Source organism: Corapipo altera, unplaced genomic scaffold (genome assembly GCF_003945725.1).
Source record: "Corapipo altera isolate COAL_440 unplaced genomic scaffold, ASM394572v1 2c, whole genome shotgun sequence".
NCBI lineage: Eukaryota > Metazoa > Chordata > Aves > Passeriformes > Pipridae > Corapipo > Corapipo altera.
This window is the reverse complement of record NW_020884923.1, coordinates 1,068,423-1,087,330: the sequence shown is the minus strand read 5'-3', so window position 1 is coordinate 1,087,330 and position 18,908 is coordinate 1,068,423. Positions and strand designations below refer to the sequence as shown.

The 18,908-nt window shown below is 34.5% G+C and overlaps 1 protein-coding gene across 3 annotated transcripts in view; it reads left to right on the top strand.

The window, feature by feature from the left end:
* The window catches only part of SIPA1L2 (signal induced proliferation associated 1 like 2), a 130,987-nt gene that overhangs the window by 75,214 nt on the left and 36,865 nt on the right, over positions 1-18,908 (top strand). For all 3 annotated transcript variants that reach the window (XM_027657301.1, XM_027657299.1, XM_027657300.1), the window contains exons 8-10: positions 3,572-3,729; positions 5,277-5,853; positions 11,780-12,054. In XM_027657301.1, the coding sequence (XP_027513102.1) occupies positions 3,572-3,729; positions 5,277-5,853; positions 11,780-12,054 (1,010 nt within the window). The remainder of the gene's footprint in view (positions 1-3,571; positions 3,730-5,276; positions 5,854-11,779; positions 12,055-18,908) is intronic.

Here is an 18,908-nt window from a genome sequence, read left to right as displayed (position 1 = left end):
ACTGGCCTTTTCTTCAAATCATAGTTCAAGGTTTTCCCCTTTAAACTTAACCTTTGCAATGCCCCTTTCCAACTCATTCCCTTGCAAGTTTCCCATTCACACATTTGCAGTGTGCTTGATCGGACCTGATTAATCCAAATCAGTTCAAAAAATCAGTTTTCACCCAGTTTAATGAAAACTTAAAAATGAAACAGATATGCAATAATGAAATAAACTTGTTCCATTTGAACTACTGTTAAAATTGCTGGGTAACAAGACCTTTGGTTATACCAAACTCAGTTTAACCAGATCTGTTGAAAGTTCTGTTGCTACTCATTTCTGGTTTTGGTACTGACTAAGATCACAAATTGAAAATAAAACTTTTGAAACCACTTATTTTAGAAATGTACTAAAATAAGTTTGGAGATTTTCTTAATTGACTCAACACTTTGTCATTTAATTGAATGAAGAGTATATTTCACTGCTATTTCAACAAGAATTCCTTGTTGTTTTGCAGTTTAACAAGGCAAATAATTCTACAGAACTCGGTAGATTTTTAAGGCTTAGCATATGCTAAGTTTTAAGGCAGTTCTTTTCTTCATAGATACATATCTGAAAATTCAGAATTGAGTTGTTAAAATCTGAGAATTCATATAATAATTATTATTTGGTGCAAATTATTTTAATCTAATGGATTCTGCTTTTCTAACATATTTTCCTTACTGGACTCCCCTTTGCGCGTTTTGTACTCTTACATAATATTTAACTGATTTCCTTTTGAGTGTCTGTTGTACTTGATTAGGTTCATTTTCAAATTCTAACATATCAGTCTAGTCTGATACTGGAATGATGTCAAAATATGTTTGATATCTCCTTACTGTAAGTAATTCCCTGTCATCTGTGCACCCTATTGAGAGTTCCTAATGTAGGAACTCTCTACATTGGCATGAGACTTTTTTGAGTATGTTAGAAAGGCAGATTAAAAGAAAAATAATCATGATACAATATACAAAAACACCAAACCTGAGCAGACCTCAAAATGGGAGAGGAAGGGGAAACTGAGAACCTGGGGGAAAAAAAATGTAGGAGGTAAATGTTGGGAAGAAAATTTAGATTATAGAATGCAAAACTAGAGAAGGGTTTCTTATAGATCTTTTTGCTTAGTTCCAGTTTCCTTCAATTCCTTTTTCATTTTCAGTATGCTATCCTTATCTCACGTTTCCCAGAGAAGTATGTGTTCCCTCTTTCTTCTCCATTCAATACTTTATTCTTCTCCTGTTCCTTTATCCTATCCAGAGCACTTCTTTCCATGTTCCAGATCACCCCAGTTTACTTCTCTTCCCTTTTGAAGTTCTTTGCCTTATGATACTCTGTGCACAGCCACAACTGTGCTTCGCTTTGCTTTGTGTTGAAGTTGACTGGCCACTTATGCATGACAATTATTTGTGTTACACTGGCTTTATTTTAAATTGTTGAAGAAGTCACTGAGATCTCTACAAGCTTGGTAAGGTTCTTAAAAATAATGACCTGTCTTCCTGTTTCTGTTTTTGGACCTTGTAGAGGTTTCAGCTCTTCAAAAATAGTTTAGGGATAGAATATGGGAACTGCTATAATTTTAAAAAGGCATTTGCTAGTAAAATTTCAAACACTTCTAAATCTTACCTCTTACTAAATGACTGCTATTCTTGCTTAAGCTACCTATGAGAGCAAGTAGAACCTCCTAAAGGGGTTTTCAAAAACAGAAGATATTCTTGAAAACAGTGATTGTTTCAAATAAAAATTTAAAGAGGATTGCATTATAATTTTTATAATTTGCTCTGTGGAAATGTATAGGCATGAACCACTATAGCAAGAAATAGTAATCGAGCACTTAGTGATATAAGACAGAAATTAATCACCCTATACCCTTCAGTTGGAAGGTTCCTTACAAATTAAACAGAGGTGTAAATTCCAATCTGTGAGATAGTAATAACTTCTAAACATGAACGTGTGCTGCAGTACTATGGTCTAATTGTATGGCTCATCGGTTCAGCAAGTTACCTGGCACACTAAACTCTGTGATCAGTTCCACATTGTGTACTTCTACTGTAATTTGTACACAAAAAGTTGTATATGTTAATTGGCTCAAATAGTCAGTTATTATGATTTTAGTCTTAAAAACCTGAGAACTTGACTGAGCCACATGACTTAAACCAAATACTATTTTCTGTTCTTATATCTGTTGTGAAGTTTCATAAGAAGTCCTATTTCTTTAATCTGTATTTGATTATGTATAAAATAATCTGGATTTTGATTATGTTTAAAATAATATAGCTATACTGAATGCTTTAAAATTGTGGCTTTGGCCCTTCTTACCACCTTTAGAATATCATCTTTTGTGTTATTTTAAGAAACATACTTATGGGTTTTAGGCTTTAGCATATGCAACTTTGTGCTTTTTTTTTGGTAGCTGAAATACTAACTTAATGGAACTGAGAAAATATAAGAAAATACTAGAAAATATTAGAAAGATTACATTCTGTAAAATCAGCGTGATAGAGAAGTTACTTGCTCTGTCATAAAGTTTTCAAATAAATTTGTTCTTATATCATTTTTAGTTACACATGAGCTAAGGTACATCCTTAAGTGTCTGTATGCTGTTAGTTGACAATGCAAGGTCTGTGGCAGACTTTCGGTAAATATTTTAAATGTAGCATGTGGTAGACTACTTTTTTCCTGTCTTTAATATATATGGATGTTTTATAAGCAAAAGTATTTAAGAAAAATATGTAAAAAAATTGAAAGTTACAATATACTTCTGTGAGGAAAGTGAACATTATTCTACTGGGTTGTTCTGTTGAGTTTTCTTGGGGAGGGAATATAATGCTCCCTTATTGCTGGACATGTTCTATAGTTTTTACCATGTTTTGGCCTGTAACAGTAATTTAATACTTTAAATTATTCCTTAAATATATTTTGATGATAAAAGCTACCAATTATACAAGAATAATTTTTTAATTTATGAGTCTTTAATAGCTATTGTTTCTCCTTGAGTCTTAGCTTTGTTCCTTGGGTATGCAGTTCTTAAAATAAGTGATGAGTATTCATGATAATCTGTTTTTTTTTAAATAAGATCATAATGATAAGGACAATATTTAATAGAATTGCAACATGGAAAAAAGAGGTTCTATTGAGAAATAGAAGCAATATTATATTTTTAATGTAGGCAAATATTACACCATAAAGAGGGAATTGGTATACAGTTCTCTGGATAGTGAGAAATGTCAGGTAATGTAACTTTTTTTATTACTGAAGGGACACACTAAAGAGAAATACATTTTTCTTATAAAATAAAACAGAAGTGAGCAGAAACTATGCAGAACTAGTGGGGGGATGCAAGAGAACTCACTAGTATTTTTGTGAACTTAGCCCAATTTCCTTTCCTGATCTTTTTGTAGTTCAGTTCAATGTCCTTTATCTGTAGTTATCCAGGATATGATTAATTATTTCTGAAAAATTATGCTTAATTTATTTTGGTTTGGGTTTTTTTCTGAGATGAAGAAATTGTGATTATTTTTTTATAACTAATTTTTAATGCATGTTTCTTGTCTAGCTGCTAAGGAAAAGGCATATAGGAAATGACATAGTTACCATTGTCTTCCAAGAGCCAGGAGCACTTCCTTTTACTCCAAAAAATATTCGTTCCCACTTTCAACATGTATTTGTCATAGTCAAAGTACATAATCCTTGCACGGAAAATGTGTGTTATAGGTGAGTAGAGCCTTATAACTATTTAAGTTTGTTACTAAGACTACAGTGGAACTGTCTTCTAACAGTTGTGTATTTCTTGAAGATATTATGTATATAATTTTAAAACTTTTGCTACATGTCATGTGAGTTAGAAATCCCAGTGTCTCCCTTGCACATATCTAGAGTTACAGGGCACAGTTTGTAGACTTAAATGGGTATATGCAGAACTCTGTGTTATGGACACAAAATTGGGATATAACAAGTTAGTGAAAATAAAATTTGCGGACATAGCAATAGAAATTTATTTAGAATTTGTATTGTACACTTTTTACTTTTCACAAATAGAGTAATTTAAAATAAAGTATTTCAGAAGGCTATTAACCTTTGTAATCCCTGAATATGACAATATGACATTAGCATGGGTCGTGGCCTTTAAACATAAGAATGAGGACTTCTGGTGAATATAAAAACATCTCAAATTTCAGGTGACCTTAACTCTCACATTTAAGTCACTGCATCATGAATGTTAGCACGGTAACCAAGGTGGGAATATAGTTGTGAACTGATTGAGAATTGTGCAAATGATAAGGACATGAAGTGTAATGACACAGGTTTAGCATGTATACCTGTTATTTATTCATTGTTTAGAATGAGATTAAAATACATCATGAGGTTGGGTAATATTATTGTCTTTTAGCTGTCCGCTAGAATGTAAACTATCTTTTAGAACTTGTGGGTTTTTTTCAGTAACTATTTTATGTTTAATAATACATGACATTTCCTAAATTACATTTTTCTTACTACTTAATGATGTTTGTCATCCCAAATGTGATTGCATTTCAGTCAAACCAGTAGTAGTTATACGTAGTTTGCACAGTATTTTGAAATTCTTTTCCGGCTGTAATACATTATGTATATAACAATTAGAGATATAATTGTATCAATTAAAAAATATCCCTATTTCTCTTACATCTTGCTGTGAACTGCCTATATCAAGATTTGCAGGTATCTTCAAATTTTTTTATGAACATAGAGTAGCCAGCTTAGACAGGTGAAGAATACTCCATTATATTCACTTTGGACTATAGTCACTCTTGGACATCAATACTTTTTCTTTGTCTTCACACTTAATTGTAACAAAATATCTGAGGATTAAAATAAATTGTTTATATATTTCGTAATTTTAAGATGATGCAACTGAGTGGCAGCTGAAAATTATAGACCTACATAAAAATAATTTTTAAAAATACTTCTCTCATGTCCCACAATGCATTTTTATATTTACTCAAATTAAAGAAAGGAGACAGTGATACCTAGGAAGTCATATTTGATATTTTTTGTGTTAGTAAATAATGTCCTTTATTAATAATATCCTTTATGTATTTAAAAGAAGAAAACCATTTCAGAACAGTTTTGTTTGATGAGTCTGAAATGTCCAGAAAAAAATTGATGTGTCAAAGTTGAACTCAACTGTGTAAATGAACTGCACAGATCACAGTTCTGCTTATCATCTGATTATTTTTGTTTTAGGGAATTAACCATTTTGATTTTTTTTCTTCTATTTCCAGTGTTGGTGTTTCACGATCAAAGGATGTACCCCCATTCGGTCCACCAATTCCCAAAGGAGTAACTTTCCCCAAATCAGCAGTCTTTAGGGACTTCCTTTTAGCCAAAGTTATTAATGCTGAAAATGCAGCACATAAGTCAGAAAAATTTCGAGCCATGGCCACACGGACACGTCAAGAATACTTGAAAGATCTGGCAGAAAACTTTGTTACCACAGCTACAGTGGATACTTCAGCAAAGTTTAGCTTCATTACTTTAGGAGCAAAAAAGAAGGAAAAAGTGAAACCAAGGAAAGATGCACATCTATTCAGTGTTGGAGCAATTATGTGGAATGTGATTGCCCGAGATTTTGGCCAGTCTGCTGACATCGAATGTCTGCTTGGAATCTCCAATGAGTTTATCATGTTGATTGAAAAGGAATCAAAAAATGTTGTGTTTAACTGCTCCTGTAGAGATGTTATTGGATGGACGTCTGGATTAATGAGCATCAAAATATTTTATGAAAGAGGAGAATGTATTCTTCTGTCTGCAGCAGATAATTGTACTGAGGACATCAGAGAGATTGTTCAAAGACTTGAAGTAAGTACAGTTTCTAAACTGGAATTCCAGTTTTTTTATTAAGATTTATTTGTCTAGATCTCGTTTGAGCTGTAATTAAAAATGTCCTATGTTTATACTTCAGGAGTGTTTTCAGTCTTCAGAGAGCATTATAAATAGTAATCCTCACAACAGCATATGAGAGAAGCACTATCAATCCATTTTTCAGGAATAAGGGTTCAGATACCATTGGTCTGATTACTTGCCCAAGGCCATGGATGGTGCCAGTGACTGAAAAGCTGAGCTTTTGCTTTCTCTTGCTGTAGCCTATACTCAAATCACACCTTTGTAGGTCAAAGCATCCATTAATTTAAAAGATACAAAATATAAATGTGTAAAATATACTCACTTTGACATCTTGTAATAATTCATGTGAATATTAGCAGAAAATTTTGTTCAAGTGATTCTGCTGATTTGTTCCTCTATAGTAAGCAACTGCGGGAAATAAACTAGACCAATTAATGCCAGTTTTTACAGCTGACTGGATAAAGTTTTTCAGACACTTGATGACCCTGTCAGTACTATTGTCCTGTAACTATTTCAGTCAGTACCAATGAAATGACAGGAACTCCAAGGTAAAAGTGCTGATGCATCTACATCACATGGTTGCACTTCACCATTTGAACTTAAGTGATTTAGATGGTCTTGGTTTTTTTTCTGTTAGAAAGCCCAGCACTGAAAAGAAATTAGTATGCTTACAGTTTTCACACTGGAACAGTTGGGTTGCAGCTGATGTTTTAGGGCCTCTGTAGCACTGCAGTCATTTGTAGCATAATAATAATAACTTTCTTCTAAAGTACAATTACTCTTTCAACAGGGGAATGTCAACTCTTCTTGCCACTGTTGTATTATCCTTTTCAATTGAACTCTTCAGTTTCGCTTTCCTTAGACAGATATTTCCCTTTTGAAAAATAGTGGTCCCATTCAGTATTGTTAAATGAACAATATAAATTGCTTAACACATATGGAAAAGAAAATTTAAAGTTCTAGTGAAAACTTCTGCTGTCATAAGTGATGATTTCTTTTTCTGTTTTTCACTTACTTGGTTTGGTAAAACATGGAAATGCCGCAGTTGCTGAAGATAGATCTTTAAAATTCAGTAGTTAAAAACACAAAATGAAATGTTTATCTACATTTACTTGAATACTTCCTCTTTTTTATGATCAGATTTTTGGGTTAAATAATGACAAATTGGTTTTATACCTCAAATTTAGCATTGGTTACTGCAAAGTTCACCCAAATATTAACTTCAGTTATCTGTTCCAATGAACTCTGGCTGCATTCTCTCTTTCACTGCCGCCTATCCAACTTTCACATTGATTAAGAGAATTAACTGTCAATAATTGTTTTAAAAGATTTTTCATCCGTGTTTCTTGCCTCATATTTTTCTCCTTTTCCCCTGCATCTTCTTCTTTTGAAAGCTGCATATTAGTGTTATTTCCTGGCTGTTTTATAATGTTGAATGCTTTCTACAGTCCTTATATAGATTTGATATGAAACCATTGTTGCCTAAGATTGAAGAAAAGAGCTTTCTGGACAATATCAATATAGATAAAGTAGACAGCAGTCTTTAATTAAAGCACTTTAAGGCACACTACACACAAAAAGTGTGCTATAGTGTACAATGTAGCATTGGGCTTTCACAATTTTATAGCTCTGATTAATTATCCTATCTAATAGATGTGTCCAACCTGAAAATTATCCACCCCCCAGAACCTCCCATAGGGCTGCCCCTCAGCACACCTTCCTGGAATTGAGTTGGAGGTCTCAAGACCCCTTCTTTCACCATCATCACCATCCTCATGTTATGCGTGTCATATCCGTTCTTTGGAGCTCCTCCAAGGTGTCCCAGCCTTCTAGGTTGCTTTGTCTACAATGATATCTTTCTAGGTACATGTCACAAACAAGATGTACTCGCTAAGGCCTTTTCCTTGAAGAGAACATTAAACAAAACTGGAATAATTTTGGGAATTTGATATGAAGCATGAGAAAGGAGATTCAGTTAACTGCTATTCTCAAGTGTTAGAAACTATACAGCTGTGTTAAAGATCTATATGCTACAAATCTTAAGAATTCTAAGGCATCACCATTACAGCCACTAAAAAGTATTTAAACCTCTGATACCGCACTTTAAATGCATACTTTAAAAACCTTTTAAGTGACTCAGAACACAGTTAAGGTCAACAAGCACATGTGCCAGCAGATGCTAAAGATGACAGTTCAATCTGTGATGTAATATCAGTCTTCAATGACCAGATGATTAACCCTTTTCAGTCATGAGTAAAAGCATTTCTTAAAACGAGTGAGTAAAATGTTGCAGTTACTAAATGAGATTGTCAAAGAAATAAATACCTTTTATTGCCTGGATTTGTATCACCCAGGTGAATAAGAAACCTATCTGAATATCCAGATTAAGAAAAGATGTGAAAAACTGAGACCATGATTTTGGTTTGAACTGAAACAATGATTTAGGACGGAAAAAAGACTGAGATTTGTCAGTCTAAACAAATTTGTATTTGTGGGGGAGAGTATCTAGTTATATAAAGTAGAAAACTATAGATTAACTTGGAGGGGTGTGTTTGAAGGCTTTAAGTGGTTTTGAGCTTTAAGATAACAGAGAATGGCAGAGTGATACAAGATTAAATGGAAACACCAAATGTATCTTTAGACAAGAACCTGAGTTGACAAAATTTCTTTAATATCCTGTATATTAAAAAAACTCTTCACTTTCTTCATGGCACTTGGAGGATCTCTATATTTTAGCTTCATCTGTGTTAAGTCCATTCAGAGGAGCTGGCTCTTTGTTCATTAGCAGCCACAAGATCAGTGAAATGGCAACCAAGTAAGCAGAATGACCTGTTTTGAAGTGGAACAGCACTATGTTTAATGTGCCATTACTATGCAGCATGCAGTGTTACCTTTTAGGGGATATACACTTATAGAGGAGTAGATCTTCTGGAATATTTTCTATTGAGAATAGATGAATCTTTGGCAGGAATGTTTATTTTATCTTTTAACTTTGGAATATTTAACTAGCTTGAAGAAGATACTTTGAGTGCTCTGAGTTGGGAAAATCTGTATACTTTAGCTGGTGCATTCCTTTTGCAGTATTTTATAATTGTGACATAATGATAAAGAGGTGTCTGCCCCCTCAAAAGAATATTATGTAGTTTCATAGGGATAGAATTCAATCCCTCAGCTGGGCTCCTGACTGCAATAACATATTCTTTTCACTACATGACTAAATATGTTTTAGAAACTTGTCACAGAACTGTAGCTAACAAAGAGCTGAAAATTTCATTTTCACTTATCTAGTTCACAAATTATGAAATTCTTTTTGAAAATTATTCATAACTGGAGAGCTGGGAAAAAAAAAGAATTCAACCACATGCTATACGGTTCTAATACTATATGCACAGTTCTAAACACAACAGAAAGTTTGATTTAAAAAGGAAAGTTTCTAAAATATACCAAAAACTCAGAGCTGAATAATGACAAAGGAAATAGCTGCTTTTATTTTGTTAGTAAAACCCAGAATGTAGTTTTGTAAACAAAACCTTCAGAGTACATTTTGGACATCTCAAGAATGACTTTCACATTTTGATTTTGAAACCAACATCTTCAAAAATAACTGGAAAGAATATGAATAGAAGTGCTACAGTTCAAGTAGCCTAAACTTTCCAGGCAATAATTCTCAGAATATCAGATCCTTGCATCAGATCTTTCTCCAGTATTTCACAGGTCATGGATTACCCCTTAATGAATGAGGGCAATTTGTATTTCATTACCTTGAGTTTATCACAGGTTAAAAGCATGAGCATGCACCAGCTTCCTCAGATCAGCAACCTTGAAGTACCTCATGGTTTCTTAGCACTTTGTTGTCATTTGTACAAGTTCTGATTTTTTTCTGCTGAGTGACAGATATCCATATGGAAATATTCTAAAAAGACAATAGTGCTTTTAAACTTAATAAGATATTGAAAATTGTGACTTTCAGTCACTCACCAAGGTATTTCCAGTCAGCCATGGAGTTGGGAGGGGAGACTTTAGGACTTTAGGACTTTCATCCCTGACTCTATAATAATTGTGGGCAAAAGATCAGTCTAAACAGGAAGTGTAAAAAGGAAGCTACAAAAGTAACTTACGGCTCAATGTTTGCTATGTGTTAAGTTGCTTTTTCAGTGATGGGGACGTACTTTCATAATTGTTGTGACTGAAGGAGACAGTCCCATCCATTCCCTGCCTGCCAGCTCTCTGGAGCACTATTTTAAAAAGCACCCTGTTGTTCAGCTGTATCTTTCCTCTGATCTGTCTGCATGGCCGCACAAGTGCTAATGTGATACAGACACAGCATAGGGGCACTGGGGTCTTAGATCAGTCTAAACCTCCCATAAAACTGCCCCAAGTCAACTGCCTTCAACTTGGGTAGTGAAAGGAGCAGTTTTGTGACAGCTGTACCCAATCACAGTGCCAACATCTCACTATCTGCACAGTCCCACTCCCTTGCCATGCAACCCAGAATTAGGTTGGACCATTCTTCTGTGGGAAGCACACAATAAACTAGGAAGCCAACCTGTGCAGATTCTGGCTCAAAAGGCAATGGAGAGTGAGAATGACTCTTCCAAAATAGCCTCCTGAATTAAACTCAAGCTATAAAACAACCTTTGCAAAGATCTGTCCTGCACACCTGCAAATAAAGGACACTAGCCTCCTAAGTTGAGCACATGAAATCAAATGCCTAAAGTTGAGTAATGTGTGTATCTTTGTGATGCACACTAAAAGCAACCATAATCATCATGAACACCTTTGTGGAACAAGATGTGCTGAGGAATTGCTCTTAGTGCAGCATGGGAAAATGTTGGGAAGATTCCTTGATCTGTGTAGTAACATATGCATCTCTAAAGGGCAGATATTTGCCTTGCTGGATTGTTATAAAGGACTGTGAGGTCTTTGATATGCATTACAAACAAAGATCTCTGATAATGTTGTTTCACAGTGGTGAAGTTTTTGTTCCAACTGTACTAATGGATCTAAAATGCATACTAGTTCTGTGACACTGACAAAAGGGAGTGCTAGGGTAACTCTCAAACTTGCCTTTTAATGTGGGGTAGAATTTCGTCTTCTTAGTCTGATGCAGTATCCCAGCTTACAGGCTGTTGTATGATTATGTTTTACACAGTAAAACTGTTGAGGACTTGTTTCACAGTATATAGAAATGAACCTGGTTAGCAAAATGTGAATTTTGAAGGATTTTGGTTATTCTGTATAATGACAGAATTACTTTTCATTGAATATGAGGAAAATAATTCTTTTGTTTCTAAGTTTCCTAGTAACATGAAAACTCTTATCCCATTTTAGTGATGTCCACTTCTGGAGATGGCGATATTTAGGAACCTGGCTGTGAAGCAAAATAAATCAATATTGCTATTTTCTTGAGGAGGGAAAGCTTCTAGAACTGAAGCACTTCACTCAATTTGGCTCATGTTATATCTCAAGTTTAATACTGAATAAAAATGCCTGCATACCTGCAGTCAGCCAACAAAAATGAAATAACTGACAGGGCAGTGTTTTTCTTGCTTAGTGTTTTGAAACTAAACCAACTGTTAAGTTTTCAATAAGATATAAATGGTATTGTGTTAATGTTGGGCAAGGGGGGAAGAGCTTGACATGGGTCAGGTGCTTGCTCTGGGGATGTAAGATTTTTAGCGTTGTGAAATGTTTTGTTCATTTTGTTTTATGCAGAAACCTTCATGCAAACATAAATGTTAAAATAATTTCATATTAGTATACTAAAGATAGTTAATGTCAAGCCATACATGGCTTAATAGCATTTGAAAGCAGATCTGGTTTTGAGTCTAAAGAAGTGTGTCCTGACAATAAATAGCATAACAATCTGATCCTTCCTTAGATAGTGACCAGAGGATGTGAAACCACGGAAATGACCCTACGGAGGAATGGGTTGGGCCAGCTTGGATTCCACGTGAACTTTGAAGGGATAGTGGCAGATGTGGAGCCCTTTGGTTTTGCTTGGAAGGCAGGCCTACGGCAAGGGAGCCGCCTGGTTGAGATCTGTAAAGTGGCTGTGGCAACTTTGACTCATGAGCAAATGATTGACCTTTTACGTACATCGGTGACAGTAAAAGTGGTGATTATTCAGCCACACGAGGATGGAGCACCTAGAAGGTAATGAGCAACAGTTCTCAATGTGACATTTGTATCTGTTTGGTTTTTTTCTCTGCTACTACTTAAATGATGGTTCTTTTATTGGAGGTCTTCAGGAAGTGGATATTGTCTGTCATGTTTGGTGATAACATTATTGAGGCTCTTAAAGCAATCTTTTCCCCAAAAGCCATATTGACATGTAATAGAAGATAAAATGAGATACTAGAAGAAATTTAATGGAAAATTTACTTTTGTGTGACTTTGAAAGGGTAAGAAGTAAACCTTAGTGCAACATGACTGAGCTGTTCTGAAAGCTGATGCTACTTTTTTTCATCCATAGGAGAGTTTTATGTTTTAGCACTGAATTTAAAAATATAGAATCCTTTTCATAAAATTGTATCTTGTCTGTCTTTGAGATTTTGCCAATTCCTGACCATTAAAAACCTTTGGTTTATTTTTTCTTATGTTGAAATTTTAATGAAAGTAGTGAAATACTGGGTTCTGGACATACATAGGATTAAGTCCTAGAGACCTCCTCACTTTTTACAGATATCTAATTTAGTCATATTAAATAGTGAATTACATCAACGAGGTCATCAGTTAAAGGAAAGAAATCTTGTTGCAGCATGAAATATATACTCACATCTATCGCTATCTCTGAGGCTTCTCGTCAGGAGCTGCCTCTGGCTCTCCAGCCTGAGCACCTCTTTGGTCTCCCACACTCACACTCAGGAAAAGACTGTAATAAAAATCAGTATAGTGATTGTAATAAAAATCAGTATAGTGTCATTGTTTTCAAGGATGAAGTGCGTTTTTCTTTCGTCAGTGTTCCTTTTTTGGTGAAGAAGACTTTTATTCTTCTCTCAATTTTTGAGTATTATGAGACAGAGAAATGGGGAAAAATTGGAACTTTATAGCAGTGTGACTTTATTTCTCGCATACCTTGTCTAGTCACTGTTAATTTGGCTCATTCTAAATGAGAACTGTACCAGAGTATTTAATTACTTCTCTTTTTGTAGCAGGCCAACTTTAAATCTCTTGTTGGTTTTTAAGTTAGCTGAAAAAACATTAGATGTGTTGCTTTTGGCAAGACAACAAGCAATAAAATTTTACGTAGCATGCAGCACTGTGAAGTCAATGCCAACTGTATACGAATACTGTTTAATTGGTGGCAATTCTCCAAGTAGTCATTGGCCTGATGTATGACACAGAAGTGCTGTCCCCTGCCTCAACCTGCATGTTGATGCATTCAGTTCCTTTCTGAAGAAAATGCCTGCGAATGTAGAATAGCACCGTTTTCCTTAGTTGGATAGAATTTGCAATTAAACCCCTCTTTGCTTAGCTTTGCTATTCTCACCATCTGCTTCTGGGTATGAATTTTCACTGACTTGTTTGGTATACATTTCCAAGCTGTTTACAGAATATGAGCCTAATGAGCTGATCCTATTATATTGAAGGTAAAAATGTGTATTTTATAGGCCTGGATAGAAAAATACACAATGTGTGAATTGTTTGTATCCTCTTTGATACATTTCTAGAAATAAAATGTTAAAATCTCAGATCAGTGTGATACATAGCACTCAGTCTGTGTGTAGGAGGAGTTTCAACTGAGTGCCACCACACTGGGAAAAATCTGCAAAAGCCGCTCCTCTTTTTAATTTTTTTAGCATTTTTAAAACTGCAACTAATTACTAAGGAAAATGAACTTTTTAAAAAACGATGTGGATATTCTAAAATTTAGAAAAAGCATCTATGTTTAAGTTCTTTTCAGCTTCACCTTTCTAATATAAAAAAAGTCTCTTTCTCTCAAATACCACTTCTCACTGAAGCAGAAAGCTCCTAATTTTCCATTTATATCCCTAAAATATGAATAGTGATTTTGATTGTCTAATCTCTAAAGACTTTTGATGTTACCTTTTCTCAATGTTTATAATCTAAACAGAGCAGACAGAAAGCAATATAGGAATTAGGTGAGAAGACTGAGAGTTTCAGTTGACAAAGATGATCTATGACATTGTTTGTAAAATATATTAATGAATGAGGGAAATTAAGAGAAGGCAGAAAGGAATAAATTACCAGAAGTTTAGAGAAAGAAGATAGCCTATTGCTGCTACTTACTAGTTAAAACTTATTCAAATCCATCTCTCTGTCTCCTACTCAATTGCTTGTTTTAACCTTCTGCAATGTCTTATCTTACAGAATCATAGAAACAGAGAATATGTGAGGTTAGAAAGGCTGTTGACTCCAATCCCATTGCTCAAAGCAGGGTCAGCTAGAGCAGATTGCTCAGGGACATGTTCACTGGGTTTTATATATCTCCAAGGATGGAGATTCAACAATTCAGTATTTCAGTTTCAGTATGCAATCATTCTTTCAGTAAGAAATGTTTTTACATATACTTAAATGGAATTTCCTGTGTTTCAGTTTTGTACCTAGCCTTCTGTGCTAGAAGGAATGATGGTTCAAAAGCAGGTGAAAGCTTGACATCTATGCTTCAGTAATTATTGCTTTTCTTCACAGCTGTTTTTAGAGGTTTTCTTTTAAGAAGTGATACATCAGACTATCTGACATATGTAGAAAAGTTGATTTGGAGGCTGAAATAAGTACCTTGAAAGTTTGACTCATCCTACAGAATATATGATCTTCTGGCAGTTGGTTAAGGTTTTTTTCTCTGAATTTCAGCCTGATTTCTCGGGGTAGAAATTGGTAGTTTGTCAATACTTTTTTACTTTAGGTGCCATAACCTGAGGTTTCAATTTTTTGCTCACAGTGCATAGATATAAAGATACACATATTTGTTTCTACAAGAATCTGTTGCATTAAAAGTTTACATACATTTACAGGAATATAAATATAATTCTAGGAAAAAAAGTATTCATAGTTTCATGAAAAAATCCACATGTATCATTTTATTAACGCCTGTCTTTTGTTTTCTGAGATAATCAGCTGATTTTCACTACTTGAACGAGTAGTTTCTGCTTAGCTCTGTCTGCTGGGTTTTAGGAATATGAAGCACTGAGGAATTTCTCTATGGGTTGCTTATTAGCATTGGTTCCTTGCTGGGATTGAGTTCTGAAGTGAGTTTACACTGATTTGACATGAGTGCCATGGAGTATCTTGGGAATTGTACCCTTCAAGTGAAAATGAGATCCAAGTGTGCAAGGGTGTTTTCAAAGAAGTCTCAGTCCCTTGGAAAAAAAACCAGCTGAAGTGGAGATCTTGAGTGAAGTTCTTAACTCGATCTTTTTTTTACCTTTTAACTTACCCACAAATCATCCTCAATACATCAGCCTTTTATATTCTAAAAGAAAAGCAACAAAATGTAAGTGTGCACATACAAAGAATGCTAGCAGTAAACTATTAACAAGGTGCGTTTTTTTTCTGCAAACTGTCTTGTATTCATTTATTTCACCATTTATTTCAACTATTTGAATGCTGAATTTGCTCACAAAGAAATGTCATGGAGTGATTAGGAAATTACAAAGGAAAATTCTGCTCGATAAATACCTTCCATTACTTAATGTAGACCCTTCTGCCTATAGTCTTGATAGCAGTATATGCAAAACCAAAAATGCAATAAGGCTTTTAATTTACCATCCTGTAAAAATTAATGTACTTGAGACAAAACTCCTGATGTTTTCACTTTGCTCTGGCAATTAAATAAGCATGTACAAATTGAGAAATCATAATTATTTGTGTGGTGCCAGGCTGATGTTTAGATAGAAAGAAGAATTTGCTATTTGAAACAGAATTAAGTTTGCAAAGCAGCATTAGAACAAACCTACTAGTCATTGTATTCAGATCTAAATAAGCATCCTTGAGTCATATATTTGTTTCTGTGCTATGTCTATCTCTTCAGAATTATTAATTTGTTCTTCTGGTGTTGTCAATATTATGTAGTACTGCAGCACAGTAATTAGAATTGTATGCATTCTGACAGAAGAATAATGATGTTCATTCTAGTTTACTTTCACTGGTGGTGTCACAGTAGTGCTAAGGGCATTATGTCCTTAATCAGTTAAATGAAAGTAAGGAAATCAAGTACTTCTAAATCCATTTTAAACTGTAGATTCTGCTAGAATCTTTTTTACTGCATTGAAGCCTATGTGTCTGTCTTAGTTCAACTACCATTGTGTATAAAAAGAAACTGCTGAAGAAACAACTTCTAGAAAATTTAGAAAACAAACAAAACTTTAAAACAAAATCTCCCAGGATGGGCTAGAAAAAGCTGAAGAGGTATAGCAGGAGTAGTTTCCACTGTTGGCCAGAACAAGTAAGAGACTCTTTTCCTTCTTGTAGGTAATTTTGAAAATTGAAATATTTTAGTAACTATGACTGAAACTGCCCATGGGCCATTTTTAAGTACTACTGCATTTCTTTTGAGGTCGTTTTATTCTCTTGAACTTTGCAAACTCTTTCTTACAAATAAAATAGATGTTTTCCAGTCCTGATGCTTATTCCCCTTAAATGATTGTGATCTGATTAGACAGTTGTGTTTCTGGGGCTTTTTTTAAGTAGCATATAACCAACAGAGTATACAATGTTGTGAAAAATAGTTTTAGGAAGTGGAAGAATTTACTGTGTGGTAGAGTTCAAATCTTCTCACAGGGGTCTTTACCATAAGCTGGTTGGATAGTTCATAGGGCCTTCAGATTCTTTGTTTTTTTCTAATTATTATTTTTTAATTACCCACCTGTGCTAGAAGGGAACCAGGTTTAGAACTGCTAACAACACCTGAGGCAGGTTAAAGCAGAAAAACCTGAAACTAAACATTTGATTTTTAAAGTAGAATTTGAATGTACCAAAGCTTATAATTCCACCCCTGCTACTAATCTAAGAAGGCTGAAAATACCTGAAAACTCTATACTATGATGTTTTTTAGAGGTAACTGAACGAACTATCACTAAGAAAGTGTAATTATACTAATTGGAAGCTGTACCACTTGCAAAAAGTTAATCCTCTTTACCCAACAAAAAAATAAAATGGTAGCAAATGCTTAACTTTCTTTACCATCAGATTTACTATACTTCATATAACATTATTAGATGCAGGGATTGAGACATAAACACTGTGGTTTAGCCTGATGGAGACTCTTAGCAAAACCAAACTCTATCAGAACTCTGATGAGCACCACTGACTCTGACCTAGGCTGTTACATTTTAAGTGCAAGTCTTAATAGATGGTTAATGTCACCGTAAGAAGTTTGGCTCTTCTGCTCACTGCGATGTCTCTGCCACTCCTCCTGCCTTTGGAAGGGTGGTAGCACCAGCAAACCACAAAGCTTAGGCATAAGGTACAGATTGCCCTCTTCCCCATCTTTAGTATGTCCTGCACTGTGTGCTGTGTCTCTTCCTTAAATAAGCAAAACATTGTGGTTTTCCTCTACACAAAAGAAAAAAAATTGTTTAAAAATGTAGTTTTCTGTCACTTTTTATACATTCTTTTGAGCTTTATTCTTCCCAATATAGTTTCCAAAGAAAAGGATGTGTAAACTTGGCCTTTGCCAGTATATGTAAGGTTAAGTATGCAGCATTTCTGTCATCCTTGGGAAGCCGAAACGTTATTGTACAGGCATCTTTTTCTATTGCATCAAAACAAAGGAAAACTAGGCAATGTGTGAAACATATGGTCACCACCCAGAAATAGTCTAACAAAAGAACTATAAACTAAAAAGGTACAGAGTTGAAAACAATTCTCTGGCACTTACTGTATTTCTTATCCAATTAAAAAGACTTCAATTTTTTTTTTACGTTGAGTTATGATTGAACTTATAGCAGGAGTTAATTATAATTGCTAAAGTTTATTATGTGTACAGTTGTTACAGTCAAGCAGGAAAAAATGCCCAGCAAAGCTCTGATTGTCTCTATGGAGAGATGCAAAGAAGAGCTCCAGACTCTTGTTTTTGGTTTGTGGGTTTTTTTGTTTTTTTTTTTTTTTGTTTGGTTTGGGTTTTTTTTGTTTTGTTTTTTTTTCTATCTTTGCTCTAATCATAGAATCACAGAATGTTGTGCGTTAGAAAGGACCTTAAAGATCATCTAGTTCCTTTCTGTATTTCTCTTTTTCATACAACAGTACAGGTGTAGAGCTCTTAGGAGACCTCTGAATTGTTTGTCAGCTTATCCACACAAAGGTTCTGGTTAAAACTAAATAGTAACAAAGATCAGAAGGGCTATGAGTGTATCTTCATAAAGGAGGGATTGGCAACTTCAACTCTTTGGCTCTATGGAGGGACTGCCAGAGAGTTAGCACTTATCTTAAACCAGGAGTGATAAAGTCAGCAGCAGTCTTACCTGAGGTTGCCATAAACAATGTCATACGTCTGTTGTGGTATGAAATTATTTTAAAATACAATTGATTTACTTTTTTTCAAATTACTTTTTTTTTTAATGCAGCTCACTACTGTTAATAGGTTGCTGAGATGTCAGAACTTGAAATTTTTGTCTTGACTTTTTAACTAAAGTTTTCTTACACCATTTCAGTATTATGCAGTGTCTTGGACTTGTGCTGTAGCTAATATAGGGAGTCAGTGGAGTTGAGAGGTTACCTCCAGGAGGCACTTCTGAATGTCAGGGAAGGGGAAATTGTGTTTGACTAACTTAACTACATCCTGGGTCTAAGCAAAACTAAGCTACTAAATTCTGATTTTCAATTAAGTCCCTACAATTAGGAGAAATTAATCTATGTTTTATTATGTGGATTTAATAGATTGCACAATGAGTCATCAGTCTCATTGTGACACTTCAGGCACTGCTGTAGTGTAAGAACAAACATGCACTGTAATAGAAGTGATTGGTTTCAAAGGCAAAGTTTAAGTGAGCAGAATGCAATTACTTATTGTACTGCTAGATATAGATAAGGACTCCTTATTGAGCAAG